The sequence below is a fragment of the Loxodonta africana genome, chromosome 6, assembly GCF_030014295.1.
Source record: "Loxodonta africana isolate mLoxAfr1 chromosome 6, mLoxAfr1.hap2, whole genome shotgun sequence".
Lineage (NCBI taxonomy): Eukaryota > Metazoa > Chordata > Mammalia > Proboscidea > Elephantidae > Loxodonta > Loxodonta africana.
This window is the reverse complement of record NC_087347.1, coordinates 34,700,013-34,717,216: the sequence shown is the minus strand read 5'-3', so window position 1 is coordinate 34,717,216 and position 17,204 is coordinate 34,700,013. Positions and strand designations below refer to the sequence as shown.

Sequence of the window (17,204 nt, the reverse complement as noted above, 5' to 3'; positions counted from 1 at the left end):
AGGAAGATAGAAGAAGAATTGATGCTTTTGAATTACAGTGTTGGTGAAGAATATTGAATATATTACGGATTGCCGGAAGAACAAACAAATCTGTCTTGGAACAAGTACAGCTGGAATGTGACACTGAGGACTGTGTCTTAACCACCCCAGTGGATTTCTGCTCCTTATCTAACCTACCCCATCCCCCTTTCTTAACTACTTTGTTAACTTGTTTTGCAGAAAAATACCAGATGTTCCAGGTAACCAAGGCCAGAGTGATAAACAAGAACCAGTCTGAACAAGATCTGGCCTGCAGAACCTGTGCAGTCCAGCCTAGCCTTACCGAAAGTAACCATAAGGTTATCCTCAGAGAAAACTCCCACCAATCATGCTAAGGATGCCGTTTTTTGAACATGGGACATATGACCATTGAGCACACATTCTCTCCACCCCAAATTACCTGTGTATAAAATTTCCCAGAAAATCGATGACTATGTATAACTTCCCAGATTAAAATCCTGATAAAAGCTGTAACCTAACCCCTACTCAGGGAGTCAGATCTGGGCAAGTTCCCTGGCTCCTTGTATTGCCGTTCTGCAATAAACTACTTTCTCTTTTCTCAAAACTTGATGTGTCTTGTCTTTTTGGCTTTACAAGGCACTGGGCAGGGACCCACTTGGTCCAGTGACAAATGCTCATTAGAAATGAGGATGGTGGGACTTCGGCTCAGATACGTTGGACATGTTATCAGGAGGGACTCATCCCTGGAGAAGAACATCATGTTTGGAGTAGAGGGTCTGAGAAAAAGAGGAAGATCCTCAAAAAAAGAGATTGACACAGTGGCTGTAACAATGGGCTCAAGTATAACGATTGTGAAGATGGTATGCAACTGGGCAGTGTTTCGTTCTGTTGTAAATGGGGTCGTTATGAGTCGGAACGAACTCAACAACATCTAATAACAACAACAAAAGATTTACAGAGCAGGAAACTGAGGTCCAGATATGGACAATACGTAAGTTCACATCTCACTAATAATCAAGATTTTTAAAGTTAAACTACTTAAATGAGTTACATCAAAACCCGTGCTTCAAACGTATAATGAAGAAAAAAATTTTTTTTTTTTTTTTAATAATGAAGAAGGTTTTCAAAATACTGCTTTTCTCTTCAAAGGATATATGTTTATGTTTATCTTCTTAAAAAAAAATCATGTCTGACTACAAGTTAATTTATGCTTCTTTGCAATATTTTTCAACTTTTTTTAAATCATAATTTATACAAACATTTTACATCATGCTCAGGACACATATACCTGATAAACACTTTTAAAGAATAACATTGACCCTAACTCTATGCAAAGCATTTTGAAACTGTTTTTTGTATTCTATCTGTTCTATTTTACCCTAATCTATGGTGGCACAGTGGTTAAGAGCTTGGGTGCTAACCAAAAGGTTGGCAGTTTGAATCCATCAGCCACTCCTCGGAAACCCTATTGAGCAGTCAGTTGCAGTCAGTTCTACTCTATCCTATTCGGTAGCTGAGTCCGAATCAACTCGAAGGAAATAGTGTTTTTTTTGTTTTGTTTTGTTTTGTTTTTTTTAATTCTATCTCGATAAAATTTAGTGTTCATAAGGGTCCACTGAAGCCAAAACACATTGCCATCAAGTTGATTCTGACTCATAGCCACCCTATAGGACAGTGTAGAACTGCCCCATAGGGTTTCCAAGTCTTTAATTTTCATGGAAGCAGACCATCACATCTTTCTTTCATGGAGGGACTGGTGGATTTGAACTGCTGACCTTAAGGTTGGCAGCCCAGAGCATTAACCACTCCTGTGGCACCCCTGAAGTGATCCACCATCCACTGAGTGGCAAACTGCTGTTTGAAAGCATTGCTCAATTGCATGGACAAAGTTCAAAACAAGAAATTAGAGAAACCAATCTGAACGCTCCTTTTATATCTGTGCAGTAAATTACCCTTCTAATAAATTCAGGAATTTAAAGCCACTGGAGATGAAATTTCCTTTTTCTGAAGCTTTCGGATCCCTGAGGCTATGGAAAATCATTATACAACAGAGTCTGCCACAATGCATTCCCTCCAATGTTGTGTCATTGAGCCTGACTATTCCCAGAGGTTTGCGCTTTTTATTCCCATTAACATCTCTGGGAACTTGAGTTAGTGGAGTTCTGAATTACCCTCTATAACAGCACATTAAATACGCCATTTGGGATTCTCTTCAGGCAAAAATATGATATTTATAGATACTATGGAATGCTTTTACGTATTACTATTATTTAAGAGAAATTATCATCTGTCTAACGTGGACACGGAGCCCTGGTGGCACAGGGGTTAAAGGCTCACCTGTGAACCAAAGGATCTGCAGTTTGAATCCACCTTGGAAGCCCTATGGGGCAGTTCTACTCTGTCCCATAGGGTCACTATGAGTCAAAATTAACTCAATGCCAACAGGTTTTTTTTTTTTTAATGTGGACATAAAAACAAATATGGACATAAATTTGGACCTCTCTGAAGATTACCTGTGGGACAAAGAACTCAATTTGCCTTTGTCTCTGGCTCCTGAAAATAATCCTTGGAATTTGCCAGCAATCAAGGAACCTTTGTTTTCCAAAATAGCGAGGCAACACTTAAACATGTGCAAATATAGTGGGATCTCCAAAGACCACAACTGGCAAATAATTTCAGGAAGGGAATAGTGGCATGATGCAACCACTCATGCACATTCAGTGACTAAATCAATCACTGACTATGCATTAAGGCCCCAATCACTGACTATCAATGAGCCAATAAAAACCCTGGTTGGGAAGTTCGAGGGCTTCCCGGTTTGGCTAGAACATCTATGTGTAGGAAAAAGTGACACATCCCTGGGATATGGGGCCATGTGCTGGGACTTCTCCCAGTCCTTGCCTAATAGAACTTTTAGTTTATATGCTTTCCAGTTGTAATAAACGGGTAATTGTAAGTAACAGTAGTCTCCGTGACTTTTGTAAGCTGTTTGAGAGAATTAATGAGCCCACAAGGAGCCATAAGACTCTGACTTAGCTAAGTGAAGCAAACTCAGAGAAAGGCTACACAGGCAGTTTGATGAAGGATAGAGTTCTTCTAATTTGTCTGTTTTGACCTGGCTCAGGGTGGCCAGGGATGAGGTCTGACCTAACTCTGGGTGCTTAGGGTCAGAGAAGAAGTGCCGTGTGCAGGGGCTGGCAAGGAGAATGAAGAAGATGTGGGAAAGTGAAGCCTGGATCCATTTCCACATGGGAATTGGATTCATGCTGATCTTTACCATGAAGTTAGCAATGAAGTAGAAATCTCCCACCTTGCCCTTTATGTGGAGCATTACCAAAATACAACAAACCTTGTTTTATAAAAAAGATGACTCACTGATTGTTCTTTTGTTTATTAAAAAAATGAGAAAATATATGTTTTTAGACAGATATACAAAAATGCAGACATGCACAATTAAAAAAAAAAAATCGCTGATAGTCTTACCATGCAATAACCAACTTCTGGGTGTCTGGATATTCCTGACCTTCCTGTTTATGGTTCCATAGTAGTACGACAGCTGAGACAGCACAAAATAACCAAAAGCAATTTCAAAATAACAAATAACATGAGTCTTTCACTGCAATCTCCAAACTTTTCTCACAACTCACTCACTGAATCTTGTCTCTCCCATCTTGTTCCCAATAAACTTTTATGATTCATGGATAAAATAACACCCATGAAGCTCTCAGGACAAAACCAGCACAATTTAGTGAGAGGCAGTGCAATGAGTTACTACAAGAACAACTCTGAAGACAGACTGCTAGGGATCCAGTTTTGTCTTTACATAAAAGCTGTACTATGTTTGGCAAATTATGTAACCTCTCTGTGCTTCAGTTTCTTCATCTGTAACATAGAAATGGCAGTTGTTCTTACCCCACGAGATTGATGTGAAGATTATGTTTTAAGAAAATCATTACATTTGGAATGCCCAAAAAAACCCAAACCCATTGCTGTTCAGTCGATTCCTACTCATATTGACCCTGTAGAACTGAGTAGAACTGCCCCATAGAGCTGCCAAGGAGTGCCTGGTAGATTCGAACTGCTGACCTTGTTGCTTAGCACCTGTAGCACTTAACCACTATGCCTCCAAGGTTTTCACACTTGGAATAGTGCTTAATATATAGTGGGGACTACATAAATGTTTGTGGTTGGTATTGTTAAATAATCAATAAATATACTTTCATAATAATAAAATTATTCTAATGATGACATAGAAGATGCAAGGAATACACGGAGTCATTATACCAAAAAGAATTAGTCAATATTCAATCATTTCAAGAGGTGGCATATGATCAGGAACCAATGGTACTGGAGGAAGAAGTCCAAGCTGCTCTGAAGGCATTGGTGAAAAACAAGGCTCCAGGAATTGATGCAACATCAATTGAGATGTTTCAACAAACAGATGTAGCACTGGAGGTGCTCAATCATCTATGCCAAGAAATATGGAAGACAGCTTTCTGGCCAACTGATTGGAGGAGATCCATATTTATGCCTATTCCCAAGAAAGGCGATCCAAACAAAAGTGGAAATTATAGAACAATATCATTAATATCACACACAAGCAAAATTCTGCTGAAGATCGTTCAAAAACGGCTGTAGCAGTATATCGACAGGGAACTGCCAGAAAATCAGGCCGGTTTCAGAAGAGGACGTGGAACCAGGGATATCATTGCCGATATCAGATGGATCCTGGCTGAAAGCAGAGAATACCAGAAGGATGTTTACCTGTGTTTTATTGATTATGCAAAGGCATTTGACTGTGTGGGTCATAACAAACTATGGATAACACTGCGAAGAATGGGAATTCCAGAACACTTAATTGTGCTCATGAGGAAACTTTACACAGATCAAGAGGCAGTTGTTCGGACAGAACAAGGGGATACTGATGGGTTTAGTGTCAGGAAAGATGTGCGTCAGGGTTGTATTCTTTCACCATACCTATTTAATCCGTATGTTGAACAAATAATACGAGAAGCTGGACTATATGAAGAATGGGGCATCAAGATTGGAGGAAGACCCGTTTAAAAATCTGCGTTATGCAGATGACACAACCTTACTTGCTGAAAGTCAAGAGGACTTGAAGCACTTAACAATGAAGATCAAAGACCACAGCCTTCAGTATGGATTGCACCTCAACATAAAGAAAACAAAAATCCCCACAACTGGACCAATGAGCAACATCGTGATAAAGGGAGAAAAGATTGAAGTTGTCAAGGATTTCATTTTACTTGGATCCACAATCAACAGCCATGAAAGCAGCAGTCAAGAAATCAAAAGATGCATTACATTGGGTAAATCTGCTGCCCAGGACCTCTTCAAAGTGTTGAAGAGCAAAGATGTCACCCTGAAGACTAAGGTGCGCCTGACCCAAGCCATAGTATTTTCAATCGCATCATATGCGTGTCAAAGCTGGACAATGAATAAGGAAAACCGAAGAAGAGTTGATGCCTTTGAATTGTGGTGTTGGCGAAGAATATTAAATATACCATGGACTGCCAAAAGAACGAACAAATCTGTCTTAGAAGTACAACCAGAATGCTCTTTAGAAGCAAGGATGGCGAGACTACATCTTACATACTTTGGACATGTTGTCAGGCGGGATCAGTCCCTAGAGAAGGACATCATGCTTGGCAGAGTACAGGGTCAGTGGAAAAGAGGAAGACCCTCAATGAGGTGGATTGACAGTGGCTGCAACAATGAGCTCAAGCATAACAACAATTGTGAGGATGGCGCAGGACCGGGCAGTGTTTCCTTCTGTTGTGCCTTAGGGTCGCTATGAGTCGGAACCGACTCGACGGCACCTAACAACAACAACAACAATGACGACATTTCCGGATATTTCTACCTGTTCTTCTCAATGTCTTGTCAATAATCTTTGAGTTGTGGAATGTTCACTCTTCAGTTTCATTGCTTGGATTACCTACCTCTACTGGGCCCTAGTTTGCATTCTCGAACCTGTCTATCTCTGTCTCTATCATCCGTATTATGTCTATCTTTATCTCTATATTTATGTATTTATTCCTATATTTCTATTATTTCTGTATCTATATTTATATATCAATGCATATACACACAAATATCTAATTATGCAAGGAAGGACACACTGAAATAATTTTTTTTTCAATCCCCTCATGGTGCAGATGAGAGAACTTGAAGAAACAGATTCTTGAAACTGTGTTTGTTTAGACTTAGAAAATACCTCTAGCCTCCTGATGCCCTAGTGCAATATTCTTTTTGACTTTTTAGATCATTTCTCATCTTTGTCTTGTATCCCAGAGCATGTCCAGAGAACAAGCACTCTTTTATATACTTCCTTTATATCCCCTTAGCCCTTTTTACTGAATCCCATTAAACTGTAGTATATAGAGCATTTTAAACAACTACATCTCCTGTTGTTAAAATGGTAACCATCACCTCCTTTCAAATCTTTGAGAAAGATCATCAAATTACAAGAACTATTAGCAATTTAGGTCAGAATTAGCTGCCTATTAGAGGAAATTTTTCTCTCATTTTCTACAAGTAAATATTGGGTCAGTTTTTGAAATGTTTTAGGTAGGCATGATTTTAGAAATTTATGCCATTAATCGGTCCATTGTAATGTTTTCTTTAATTTTACAATATCTCAAAGAAATTATGAATGCAAAAAAGGAAAAGTAGGAAATAACTGAATCAATAAGAAGGCTTACAGACATGCAATGTTATTAGTAAAATACAAGGATTTTTAATTAAAGATGTTGGCTTTTAACAAAGGCTTACTCTTATCCTGATTGATTAAGCCTGCTAGCTCAGCTCTTTCTCTTTTCCCCATTAACTCCCACTTGCTTTTTTCTGCTCTAATTGAATATTTACCACATCAACACCTTCTTTTTAAACATTTGTTCCACAAAGACTTTAAATGCAATTATACTTGAAACATATTGTACGTATGTACGTGAGGATAATTAGTTTATTATTTTCATAATTTGTTATTTTGGCTTCATAATCTGTGGGAAACTTTTGGACATTTCATGGAAATACATATAATTTAATTCTGTTCTGCTACATTTTTTTGCCGAAATTTTGAGGAACAAAAACACAAGTCCTTTCCTTCAGTTTGGTGGGTACCACAAAGAAGTTCCAGATATTTTAGGAAAACTGAAAGGAGATATACATATTTCTAAAGTTTGCCACACAAATGAATTGAATTCATAAGCCAGGTCAAGTTTTTTTTTTCCCCGCTATTATTAAACTGACTGTTTTAATATATTGCAACTGCTGAAAGTAATTTTCTCTGTGCACAAGCATAATAAATTACTGAGGAAAATGCTAAATAATTTCTAAATTTTCCTAATATACCTATAATGCTCTTATAGAAATAATAAACAACATAAAGGGTTGTTTGGGACATGGTTTTATTTTGCCAATATAGTAATATCCCCCATTCACAATTACCTACCTACAATAGAACAAATACACTGCTTCTATTCATTTCATTGTTATTCTATATTTAATTAATAAAGATTCTTATATAACCTGGGTACAAAGAATATTGTAGAAGTAAAGAGTGAATTCCATGAGAAGTTTCCTTTTCTTTACAATAATAACGCCTTAGCATTTTTATTTAATGGGTGTTTCAGTGGACAGGAGTATATCTGTTCACTGCAGTAGTTGAAAACATGTACTTCCTCATGAATTCTTGTGGTGTAATATTTCAGTTTAGGAGAAAAACAGTTTTTTAAAATCTATTGTCCAAGGCACATACATATTTTCAATTAGTTTCTAAGCAAGAAATGTCACTTGAAGAATATCTTGACTGATAATCAGCCTAGAAAATTTTCGTAAGATAATCAGCAACTAAAGTCAATTATAACTGCTACTTCAATGCAAAATGTATGAAAATGATGGAAAAATCACATTGTAATATTTTGATATATACTTTTTTTTTTATCTCTTCACTTAAAATGCAGTGGCTAACTGTGATGACAAGAGGTCTAGAAGGACAAAAGGGATGTGTAAAATGAAGCAACTCCCATGCCTAATAATAGGAGGTTAGAGAGAGCTGGCCTGATATTGTGCTTAAAGATAAAAAAAAGGACATACAGTATCTATTTTAAATAAGTGTGCCCCATATATCTTGCAGGGACTGAGATAACTTTGTTCCTTTAATCATTAGTATTTATTCCTTAAAGCTTAGTCTCTCTCACACCTAAACCTACAGAGCTCAGGCTTCAGGACTCAGTTCTGATGAATAGAGAGAGTTGTCATTCTTACCAGTAAGCCTGCTAAAAAATACTTCTATAAGCTTCAGACTTCACACAGCAGATAAGTTTGTTTCCCCTGACATGACTACATTAATCCACTGAATCAATTTACTTAAGCTGTGCTGTGGAGCAATGCCGCCACGATTTAACTGAGCTTAAAAGTACTTTCAAGTTTGAGTCACTGCTCCACATGTAATGCAGCTCTCGGTGTTCCATCGTAAGTTCTATTTTGACCCCTTGGAACTATATAAAATATTCCTGTTAGACTTATAGCATATGATGCTCTGATATCAAATAGGTTTAAGGAGAATGAATTCAAGTCACCTTAAAAATCAGACTTATAAGAAAACAGTAAGAGTTGAACAACTGGTCAGATTTTATAAGTAAAATTTGCTTTACTTAATAATTATAAAATTCTTTAGGTTGTCTAGGTTTTTTTTTTCCCCCCTTAGAAATTTGTTTAGAAATATTTTATATTTCAGAAAAACAATTTAAAAATGGCTGCTGGTTTCCAGAGTTTATTGTCTACAATAATTATTCAACATTCAATCAAAGCTAACTGTGGCACCCAAACTGGTATACAAAATAAGTCACAAATTTTTTCTAAAAATTTAAAAAATTTTCTAAATTTTGCTAAAATTTCTGATAAATTCATAGGGGTTGTCCATAGTAAGCTATCAATTTATTCTTATTCTCTGTCCAACTATTTAAAAATAAAAGCAAAAACCTCTTTTCCATTTCTTCTGTTCAAAATGTCTGCCTCCTACAGACCTTCCCTCAAGCTCAACATTGTTGTGACCAGGGTCTTTGTTTACCCATTTCTCTATTCAGACAGAGATGTTTTCACGCTGTTCATCACTCTTTGCTTCATTACACCCAGAACAAGTCATTGATTATCATAGACTTGTTCTCTGAGAGTCTGATTCCTTTGTCTTTACCATGACTTCTCACCAGTTAGTGACACCGAGGATAACCCGAATACATTTGAAATTTTAGGAGGAGATCAGTGGGAAAATGTCAGAATTGACATGGTATGGTAAAAGAATTGCATCCTTAACTTCAGTTCCCTCAGTTTGAGACATGGGGCTTTAAAATACTTTTACCCTCCTTCCATATTTTAAGGAAAGTTCCCAAAATTAGTTACTCATAAGAAAAAAAATATTTGGCAAATCATGAAGTCAAATACCTCCAGAGAGACCCTCACTAAAGTGAATGTTTTCAATCATAGGAAAATAAACGATTTATAAGTAATGTAAGACTATGTCTTTCAGATCCTAAAATGTACTTTTACATGGTTAATCAACAAAAGTGGATTATTATCAAAAACTTACACGGCTCAGCTTTTTGGATTTTTAAAAAGTTCAGTCAGGGTTGAGATATAATAAATACATCTGCAATGTGTCTTAGAGCAAGTAATATATTTTAATTCATTGGCGGGCAGGCAGAGATCTAAACAAAATATGGAAAATTTTACATTTTTACAAGAATTGTTATCAGATTTGTCACATCTCTATGACATCTCTGGAGCTGAATATCTCTATGGAATCTCTCATGAGTTCTAATTCTCGAAGCATATGACCGTTATTCTAAAATTCAGGTCTTACAACAAGCAGGTTTTTGAGTAGTTCTAAACTGCATTTTGCCTCAGAATGCTGGGATCTTTACATATAGATAAGTAATTCTTTCCAGTAGCTCAGACAAGGAGACAGAGAAGGACAGGAATGAATGCCAAGTGCAAGCAGCCTCCACCTTACTCCATGGCTTTTATTTTTTTATTCCCCAGCCATCAGGTGTTGGTAGCCTTCACAAGGTAGAACTCACCTACAGGAGTTTCACTTCCACACCAATTCATTCAGATTTAAAAGAACCAGGAAAAACAGTTTTTTTTTTTTTTTTTTTTCTAATGGTATATCCTTTAGTTTATTATGTTGTTGTTAGGTGTCATCCAGTCAGTTCTGACTCATAGCGACCCTAGGTACAACAGAATGAAACACTGCCCTGTCCTATGCCATCTTCAAAATTGTTACTATATTTGAGCTCATTGTTACCACGCCAGTTCAGCTCATTGAGGGTCTTCGTTTTTCTCACTGACCCTCTACTTTAGCAAGTATGATGTCCTTCTCCAGGGACTGGTCCATCTTCATAACATGTCCAAAGTATGTGAGACAAATTCTCGCCATCCTTGCTTCTAAGGAGCATTCCGGCTGTACTTTCAAGACAGATGTGTTCATTCTTCTGGCAGTCCACAGTGTATTCAGTATTCTTTGGCAACACCGTAATTCAAAGGCATCAGTTCGTCTTCCATCTTCCTTATTCGTTATCCAGCTTTTGCAAGCATATGAAGCAACTGAAAATACTATGGCATGGGTCAGGTGCACCTTAGTCCTCAAAGTGACAGCTTTATTTTTTAACACTTTAAAGAGTTCTTTTGCAGCATATTTGTCCAATGCAATGCATTGTTTGATTTATTGACTCCTGCTTCCGCAGGCATTGATTATGGATCCAAGTAAAATGAAATCCTTGACAACTTCAATGTTTTCTCTGTTTATCATGATGCTGCTTACTGGTCCAGTTGTGAGGATTTTTGTTTTCTTTATGTTGAGGTGTAATCCATCCTGAATGAAGACTTTAATCTTCATCGGTGTTTCAAGTCCTCTTCACTTTCAGCAAGCAAAGTTGTGTCACCTGCATATAATATTAGCTAGTAGTCACTGGGTGTTTGTTTTTGTTGTTAGGTGCCGTTGAGTAGAACTGCCCCATATGGTTTTCTAGGCTGTAATCTTTATGGAAACAGCCAGGTCTTTCTCCCATGGAGCTACTAGGTGGGTTCAAACTGCCAACTTTTTGGTTAGCAGCTGAGTGCTTAACTATTGCACCACTAAAGAAAAAAGTAACTTTATTACATTGAATTTGATTGCAAAAAAAAAAAGACTATCTGAGGTAAGTATAATTTTCTCCATCTTACAGATGTCTAACTAAGATTTAGAAAGATTAATGAACTTTCCCATGATATAACAGTGAAATAATTGGGATTTGTATCAAATGAGGTTGATTTTAAATCCAATGTTCTTGACCACTAAACTGTGCTATACAATATTATATACAGGAAACAATATTGTGTTTAGATTCAGAACACTTAGTTTGAAATCCCAGGCATTCTCTTTATTAACTGTATAACCTTAAAACTAGTTGCCATCAGTGGATTCTGACTTACGGCAACCCCCCATGTAGAACTGTGCTCCACGGGGTTTTCAATGGCTTATTTTTTGGAAGTAGATTGGCAAGATTTTCTTCTGAGGCATCTCTGGACTTCCAGCCTTTCAATAAGTACTGAGCACTTTAACCATTTGTACCACTCAGGAACTCCTGTGTAAACTTAACAACACTCTTAACCATTTCCTCAGTTTACATTTTTCCATTTGTAAAATGAAGTTAATAATAACTGCCCTTTTTAACTCACAGGATCATTATGAAGATGAATGAAAACATGGGAATAATTTATAAACAATAAATCTCTAGGCAAAGTAATACTACTCTAAAATTTGTACTTGCACATATCAGATACAAATGTTTGTTGAATTTAAATAGGACAGACTCTTTGGAGGTAGGCATACTGACCCTTAAGCCAATTTTAGTATATAATAAATTATAATTTCTGTGCCAAAAATTTAGGTGAATTAAATGACTTCCTGGCTGATGAACTGATATATCAACCATGGCTTGATGATTTTCTTAGCCAAGGCTTCCCTTGCCTCACAAAGTGGCAAGTAACAAAATGCCATTCAAGTGTACTGGAAGAACAAAAAAGCTTTCTTAAGGCAACTAATGAGTGGTCCTAATGAGGGCAAGAGAACCAAGAGGTAAACATCATCAGAAACTGTTACTCTTGCTTTTTTTTTCCCTCTACCCTACTCTTTTTTGCTTTCCTCTTGCTGCTTTATTCTTCTGCTTCTCTGAAGACAGACTATTTCTGCTTCTCTGTTGCACATATGGTTCAAAAATGGAAGGCCCAACTAGGTTTCATATCTCCTCCTGTTCAAGTTTCTAAGAGAGTGTAACCAGCATCGCTGGATCTCAAATCCAAATTCTCTTGGTAGAGAATCTGATCGGCCCAGCCCAGGTCAATTTTCTACCCTTATTACAGGTAGAACCTTCTCAATCTCGGCATTCTTCACATTTTGTGTGGAATCCTTATTCTTTGTCAGGATGGGGTGTTCTCCTGTGTATAGTAGGATGTTTAGCAGCATTCCTAGCCTCTACCTACTGTTGTTGTCTGCCTTTGTAAAAATGGCCTGGGGTGGCATCTGACATCCTCCCACCTTACAAGCGGGAAGGAGAACCAAGATCAACAGCCCAAGGCTGATTCCCATGAGGCAGAGGTCAGATATTCTACCTCTCTCCACCATCTTCATCAATTCTAACACCAACCATCCTTCCCATGGTACTCGCTACTTCTCTGCAGGGTTCAATAATTCATTGCAGTGGCCACACAGAACTTAGGCCATATTCTGATTATGGGGTTTATTATGGAAGCAACAGATTACAATTCAGGTTCAGGAAGGCTCAGGATACAGTTCTTCCATCAGGGAAGCCTTTTCTAAGCTGTGCCCACAGGCACACCTCTCTCTGGTCCTTTGGCCTCTGCCTTGCTCCAGCAAGTGTTACAAAGCTCTTTTACCTCTGCCAGTAAGTGCCCCGAGACACCCCATTCCACTCTCTCACTCCTTGGGCTGGCAAGTCCATTGTGCGGTCTTCTTCCAGTCTCTCCTGTTGCCATTTCTCTTCCACCACTTCTCGCTGTCTTCAGTGTTACAACCCTCTCTCAGTCTCCTGATTTCAGGAGCTTCTCAGTGCAGGGATCCTGGGTCCAAAGGATGTACTGTGCTCTTGGCTCTTCTTCCTTAATGGTGATTAGATCTTCTTTTTCCCTCTCTGGGATGGCCCATTTTAAGCCTAGCAGGATGGCAAAACTGACTAATCCCCTTGTTAGGGCTCCATATACCTTATTAGCATAGTCCCACTCAATTGCTTGGGCAGGAGTTATGAGACCATGGTTAGAAGGGCCATACTAAGTAATTCATTGCACAGAAGCCGTCAAGTCCATTCTTTCTCATAGTGACCCTATAGGACACAGTAGAACTAGCCTATAGTGTACAGCTGACTATAATTTTTACAGGTGGAGATCACAAGGTCTTGCCTTCTATGGAGCTGCTGGTGTGTTCGAACCAGCGACCTTTTGTTTAGTAGCCAAGCGATTTAACCATTGCACCACCAGGGCTCCTTCTCTACTTATTAAAACCAAAAACCCACTGCTGTTGAGTTGACTCCCACTCACAGAAACTCCATAGGGTTTCCAAGGCTATAAATCTCTACAGAAGCGGACTAACACATATTTCTCTCACAGAGCCACTGGTGGTTGTGAACTGCCAAGCTTTCAGTTACTAGTTGATTGCTTTAACCGTTGCACCACCAGGGCTCCTTTCTCTACCTACTAAAAAAAAAAAACTTTTACCTACTAGATGCCAGTAAATGCCCCCTCCTCCAGTTTTGACAACCAAAAATGTTCAGACGTTGCCAAATATCTGCCCTCCCTCCCCACCAGTGGTGGTTGGGGGGGGTTAGGGTCATATCACCCCTGGTTTAGTACCACTGCCCTGTGATCAGAGGTGGTTGCTGTTATTGTTAGTTGCCATTGAGTAGATTCTGACTTATGGCAATCCCATGTGTGTAGAGTAAAACTTCTCCATAGAGTTTTCAAGGCTGTGGCCTTTCAAAAGCAGGTCACCAGGCCTGTCTTCTAAGGTACCTCTGGGTGGGTTTGAACCACCAACCTTTCAGTTAGCAATCCAGAGCTTAACCATTTGCACCACCCAGGGACTGTGACCAATGGTAGAGTCTCACATAGAACAAACATGGCTACAGGGACTTAACCCTCTAGAAAGGGATAGTTCTCAGAGAAACTCCTGTGTCTGCTTGGTAATTACCCTAAAAGTTGTCTCCTATAAGAATAAAAGATGCTGGTGGAAATTATGACTTTTGTGTATGTTTCCTAACATAGCTAAGTCTGTTAAAATAAATTAAAAGTGTTTTAGGGTTTTTAGCACTGAAGAGATGAAGGAAACATTATATTTTTTAACAAAATTGTGGAAAACTCATATTTGCTCTTTGTTCCTTCTACCTTAATATAGTGATTTCCAAGCTCTTTGTTCATACATCCCCGTTAGAGACAAAATGATCATTCATTATCATCATTCACTATTAATAAATATATATGTACATATACTCTTATGTATAAACCATATAATTGTACTACTGCATTTTATATTCTACAAAATATACAAAAATACACAGAAAATATGAGATAAAGGTAAGATTAACAATTTAAGTGATTTGATTTGATTTATTAATAGTGTTTTTAAAAGTACTATATGGGACTTCAGGTTCACAAAGAAAAAGGCATACATCTGTTTCTCCATGACCTTCTCTGTCAAGTATGGCTATCAACCCTGGAAATAACACAAGTGGCCACAAAGGAGAATTCTGAACGGTATTGTAAGAAGACATACTAGTTTGGGACCCAGCACTGGAGGTATAACACAGCAGCAGGGTGTCTTATGTGCCCCTGCTGAACAGAAGAAATGTGCTCCTGCTGAACAGAAGAAAGAAACTCAGACTGGCATTTACCAAGTCGAACCTAGTAGTAGAAGGCAGCCCAAGTGGAAGCCCTCCTCCCCTGATCTAACGGGGGCCCCTGGACAAGTTCCTAAGTACTGCGGCCAGATCCTAAATCCAAATTCTCAGAACAGAATCTGGTTGACCCAACCTGTCAGGCCTCAGACTCCCCTCTCACACCAGGAGTCAAGGAGTAGGTGGGCCTACTGGGTACAGGGGCTCAGCCACAACAAGTCGTCTGATAAATGGATTCATGAATGAATGAATGAATGAAAACTCATTTTTAAGCTTGACGACTCAGAAGTTCTTTGCCATGAGAGGACCATGGACATCGTAATTTCTATGATTACTTGCCACTTCATTTCCAAGTGTTGCTATGATTCATCTATATTTATTTTGTAAAACAAATCTGATCAATGTCATTCCAGCATTGTTCACAACTTGGTTTCAACTTCTTTGCTATTAAAACGTTGTCTAGAAATATTGTAGTGAATGCATTTCACATATTAATCCGTCTAACCTTACTTTAGAAACCTTTCAAAATTGTCAAAATATTCCTGTCATAAACCATTGTTTCCATTAAATAAGTAAACTTAAATGTACACCAAAATAACAGAGGCCCAAAAGCTTGATAATACACTCTTTATCCAGGAAATAGGCAAACAGACACTCACAAACATTGTTCTTGGGAAAGTAAATTGTTAAAGCTTTTGTGGAGAACAAGAGCTCCATGTTGGTCATCTTCATTAAATTAAAATACACATCCTTGACTCGGCAAATTCCATTTTGAGGAATTAATACTACAAATAAATTTATACACATATATCCAAGTCAAAGACATCCCGATGTAGTAATAGCATACATGTTATATGCTGTTGCGTCAATTACAACTCACAGCTACTTTATACGACAGGGTAGAACTGCCCTGTAGGGTTCCCTAGGCTGTAATCTTTATGGGAGCAGATTGCCAGGTCTTCTCTCCTGCAGAGTGACTGGTGGGTTCAAACTGCTGATCTTTCAGTTAGCAGCTGCCATGGGTTCAAACTGCTGATCTTTCAGTTAGCAGCTGCCAAGTGCTTACCCATTGCACCACCGGCTCTCAGAACACGCAGAGCATGCTAATATTTGTTGTCTATGGGTTACTGAAGGACAAAGATTGAACACAGGAAGGAGGACACATTCTACTTTATGCTCTTTTATATTTTATGAATTTTGAACATGACAATGTCCATGATATTTTAAAAAATATATAAGAAATCATTCACCATTGAGAATATGTATTTTCCTACATCTTTTTCTTTGGTTGCTCTCAATAAGTAGTTCTTCTTGTATTTCTTTATTAAACAAGGTCTAGCAAATACCATGAGCTGAGACAAATTGGAAATACCTGAGCTTTTATCCAATAGTGTAATAAAACTCCACAATGTCCAATATTTGTACTTTCAAATTTTCAACAACATTTTCTACGTGTCTCCCATGCTCATAAGGGAATACATTTCAAATTGACTCCACACTGTTTGCCATATATGATTTCAGCTATTTTTATTGCATCAGAAAATACAAGCGTTTATCATTCTCATAGGTCCTCTCCCTCTACCCATCCTTCTTTCCTTCTCCCGTTCCTCACCCTTCTTCTGCTCCTCCTCTTTCACTTTTTAAATGAATACATGGCGATACAGCTATTTGGAGAAAATATTGAGATACTAGTTAACTTGAAATGGAGTTACTATTATTTTGCATACTTCTGGATTTCCTACTTCTGATGGACAGACTCTGAAGTTATAGCTGATATCACCACAACTGTGCTGCTGAGATCATTAACCTAGAAAGCACAGAAAACTATAAGAAGCAATTATATTATATTACGTTCATTTAAAAGCAACAAAATTAGGCAGTATGCTTGGATAGAAGTAAAACTACCACAAGGAGGCAAAGGCTCACTTTCACCTTTCTGATGACCAGAAGTGCAAAAACATCAGTTATTAAAATTATTTGATGACTTCAATCTTAAGTTTCCTCACTCTTAAACACTTACAAGTCTGGCAATGATTTTCTGTGGGTCCCCAGCATCGGCCAGTACAGGACTTGTGGCAACGTCCACCTGCAGAACAGGAAACAGGACACGCACATTATAATCTTTCTCTCCTTGGCTAGAAGTAACTCCTCAAAGGAAAAACTTTTGATCTTTTACGAGGATTTTTAGGCTATACTAGAGTTAAAACGTGGTCCATAAAATGCCTGCTTAAGTAGCAA

At 38.0% G+C, this 17,204-nt stretch overlaps 1 protein-coding gene across 1 annotated transcript in view; it reads right to left on the bottom strand.

Moving 5' to 3' along the window:
• The window catches only part of ERBB4 (erb-b2 receptor tyrosine kinase 4), a 1,250,799-nt gene that overhangs the window by 364,763 nt on the left and 868,832 nt on the right, over positions 1 to 17,204 (bottom strand). The window contains exon 5 of the mRNA XM_064286721.1: positions 16,987 to 17,052. Coding sequence (XP_064142791.1) covers positions 16,987 to 17,052 — 66 coding nt within the window. The remainder of the gene's footprint in view (positions 1 to 16,986; positions 17,053 to 17,204) is intronic.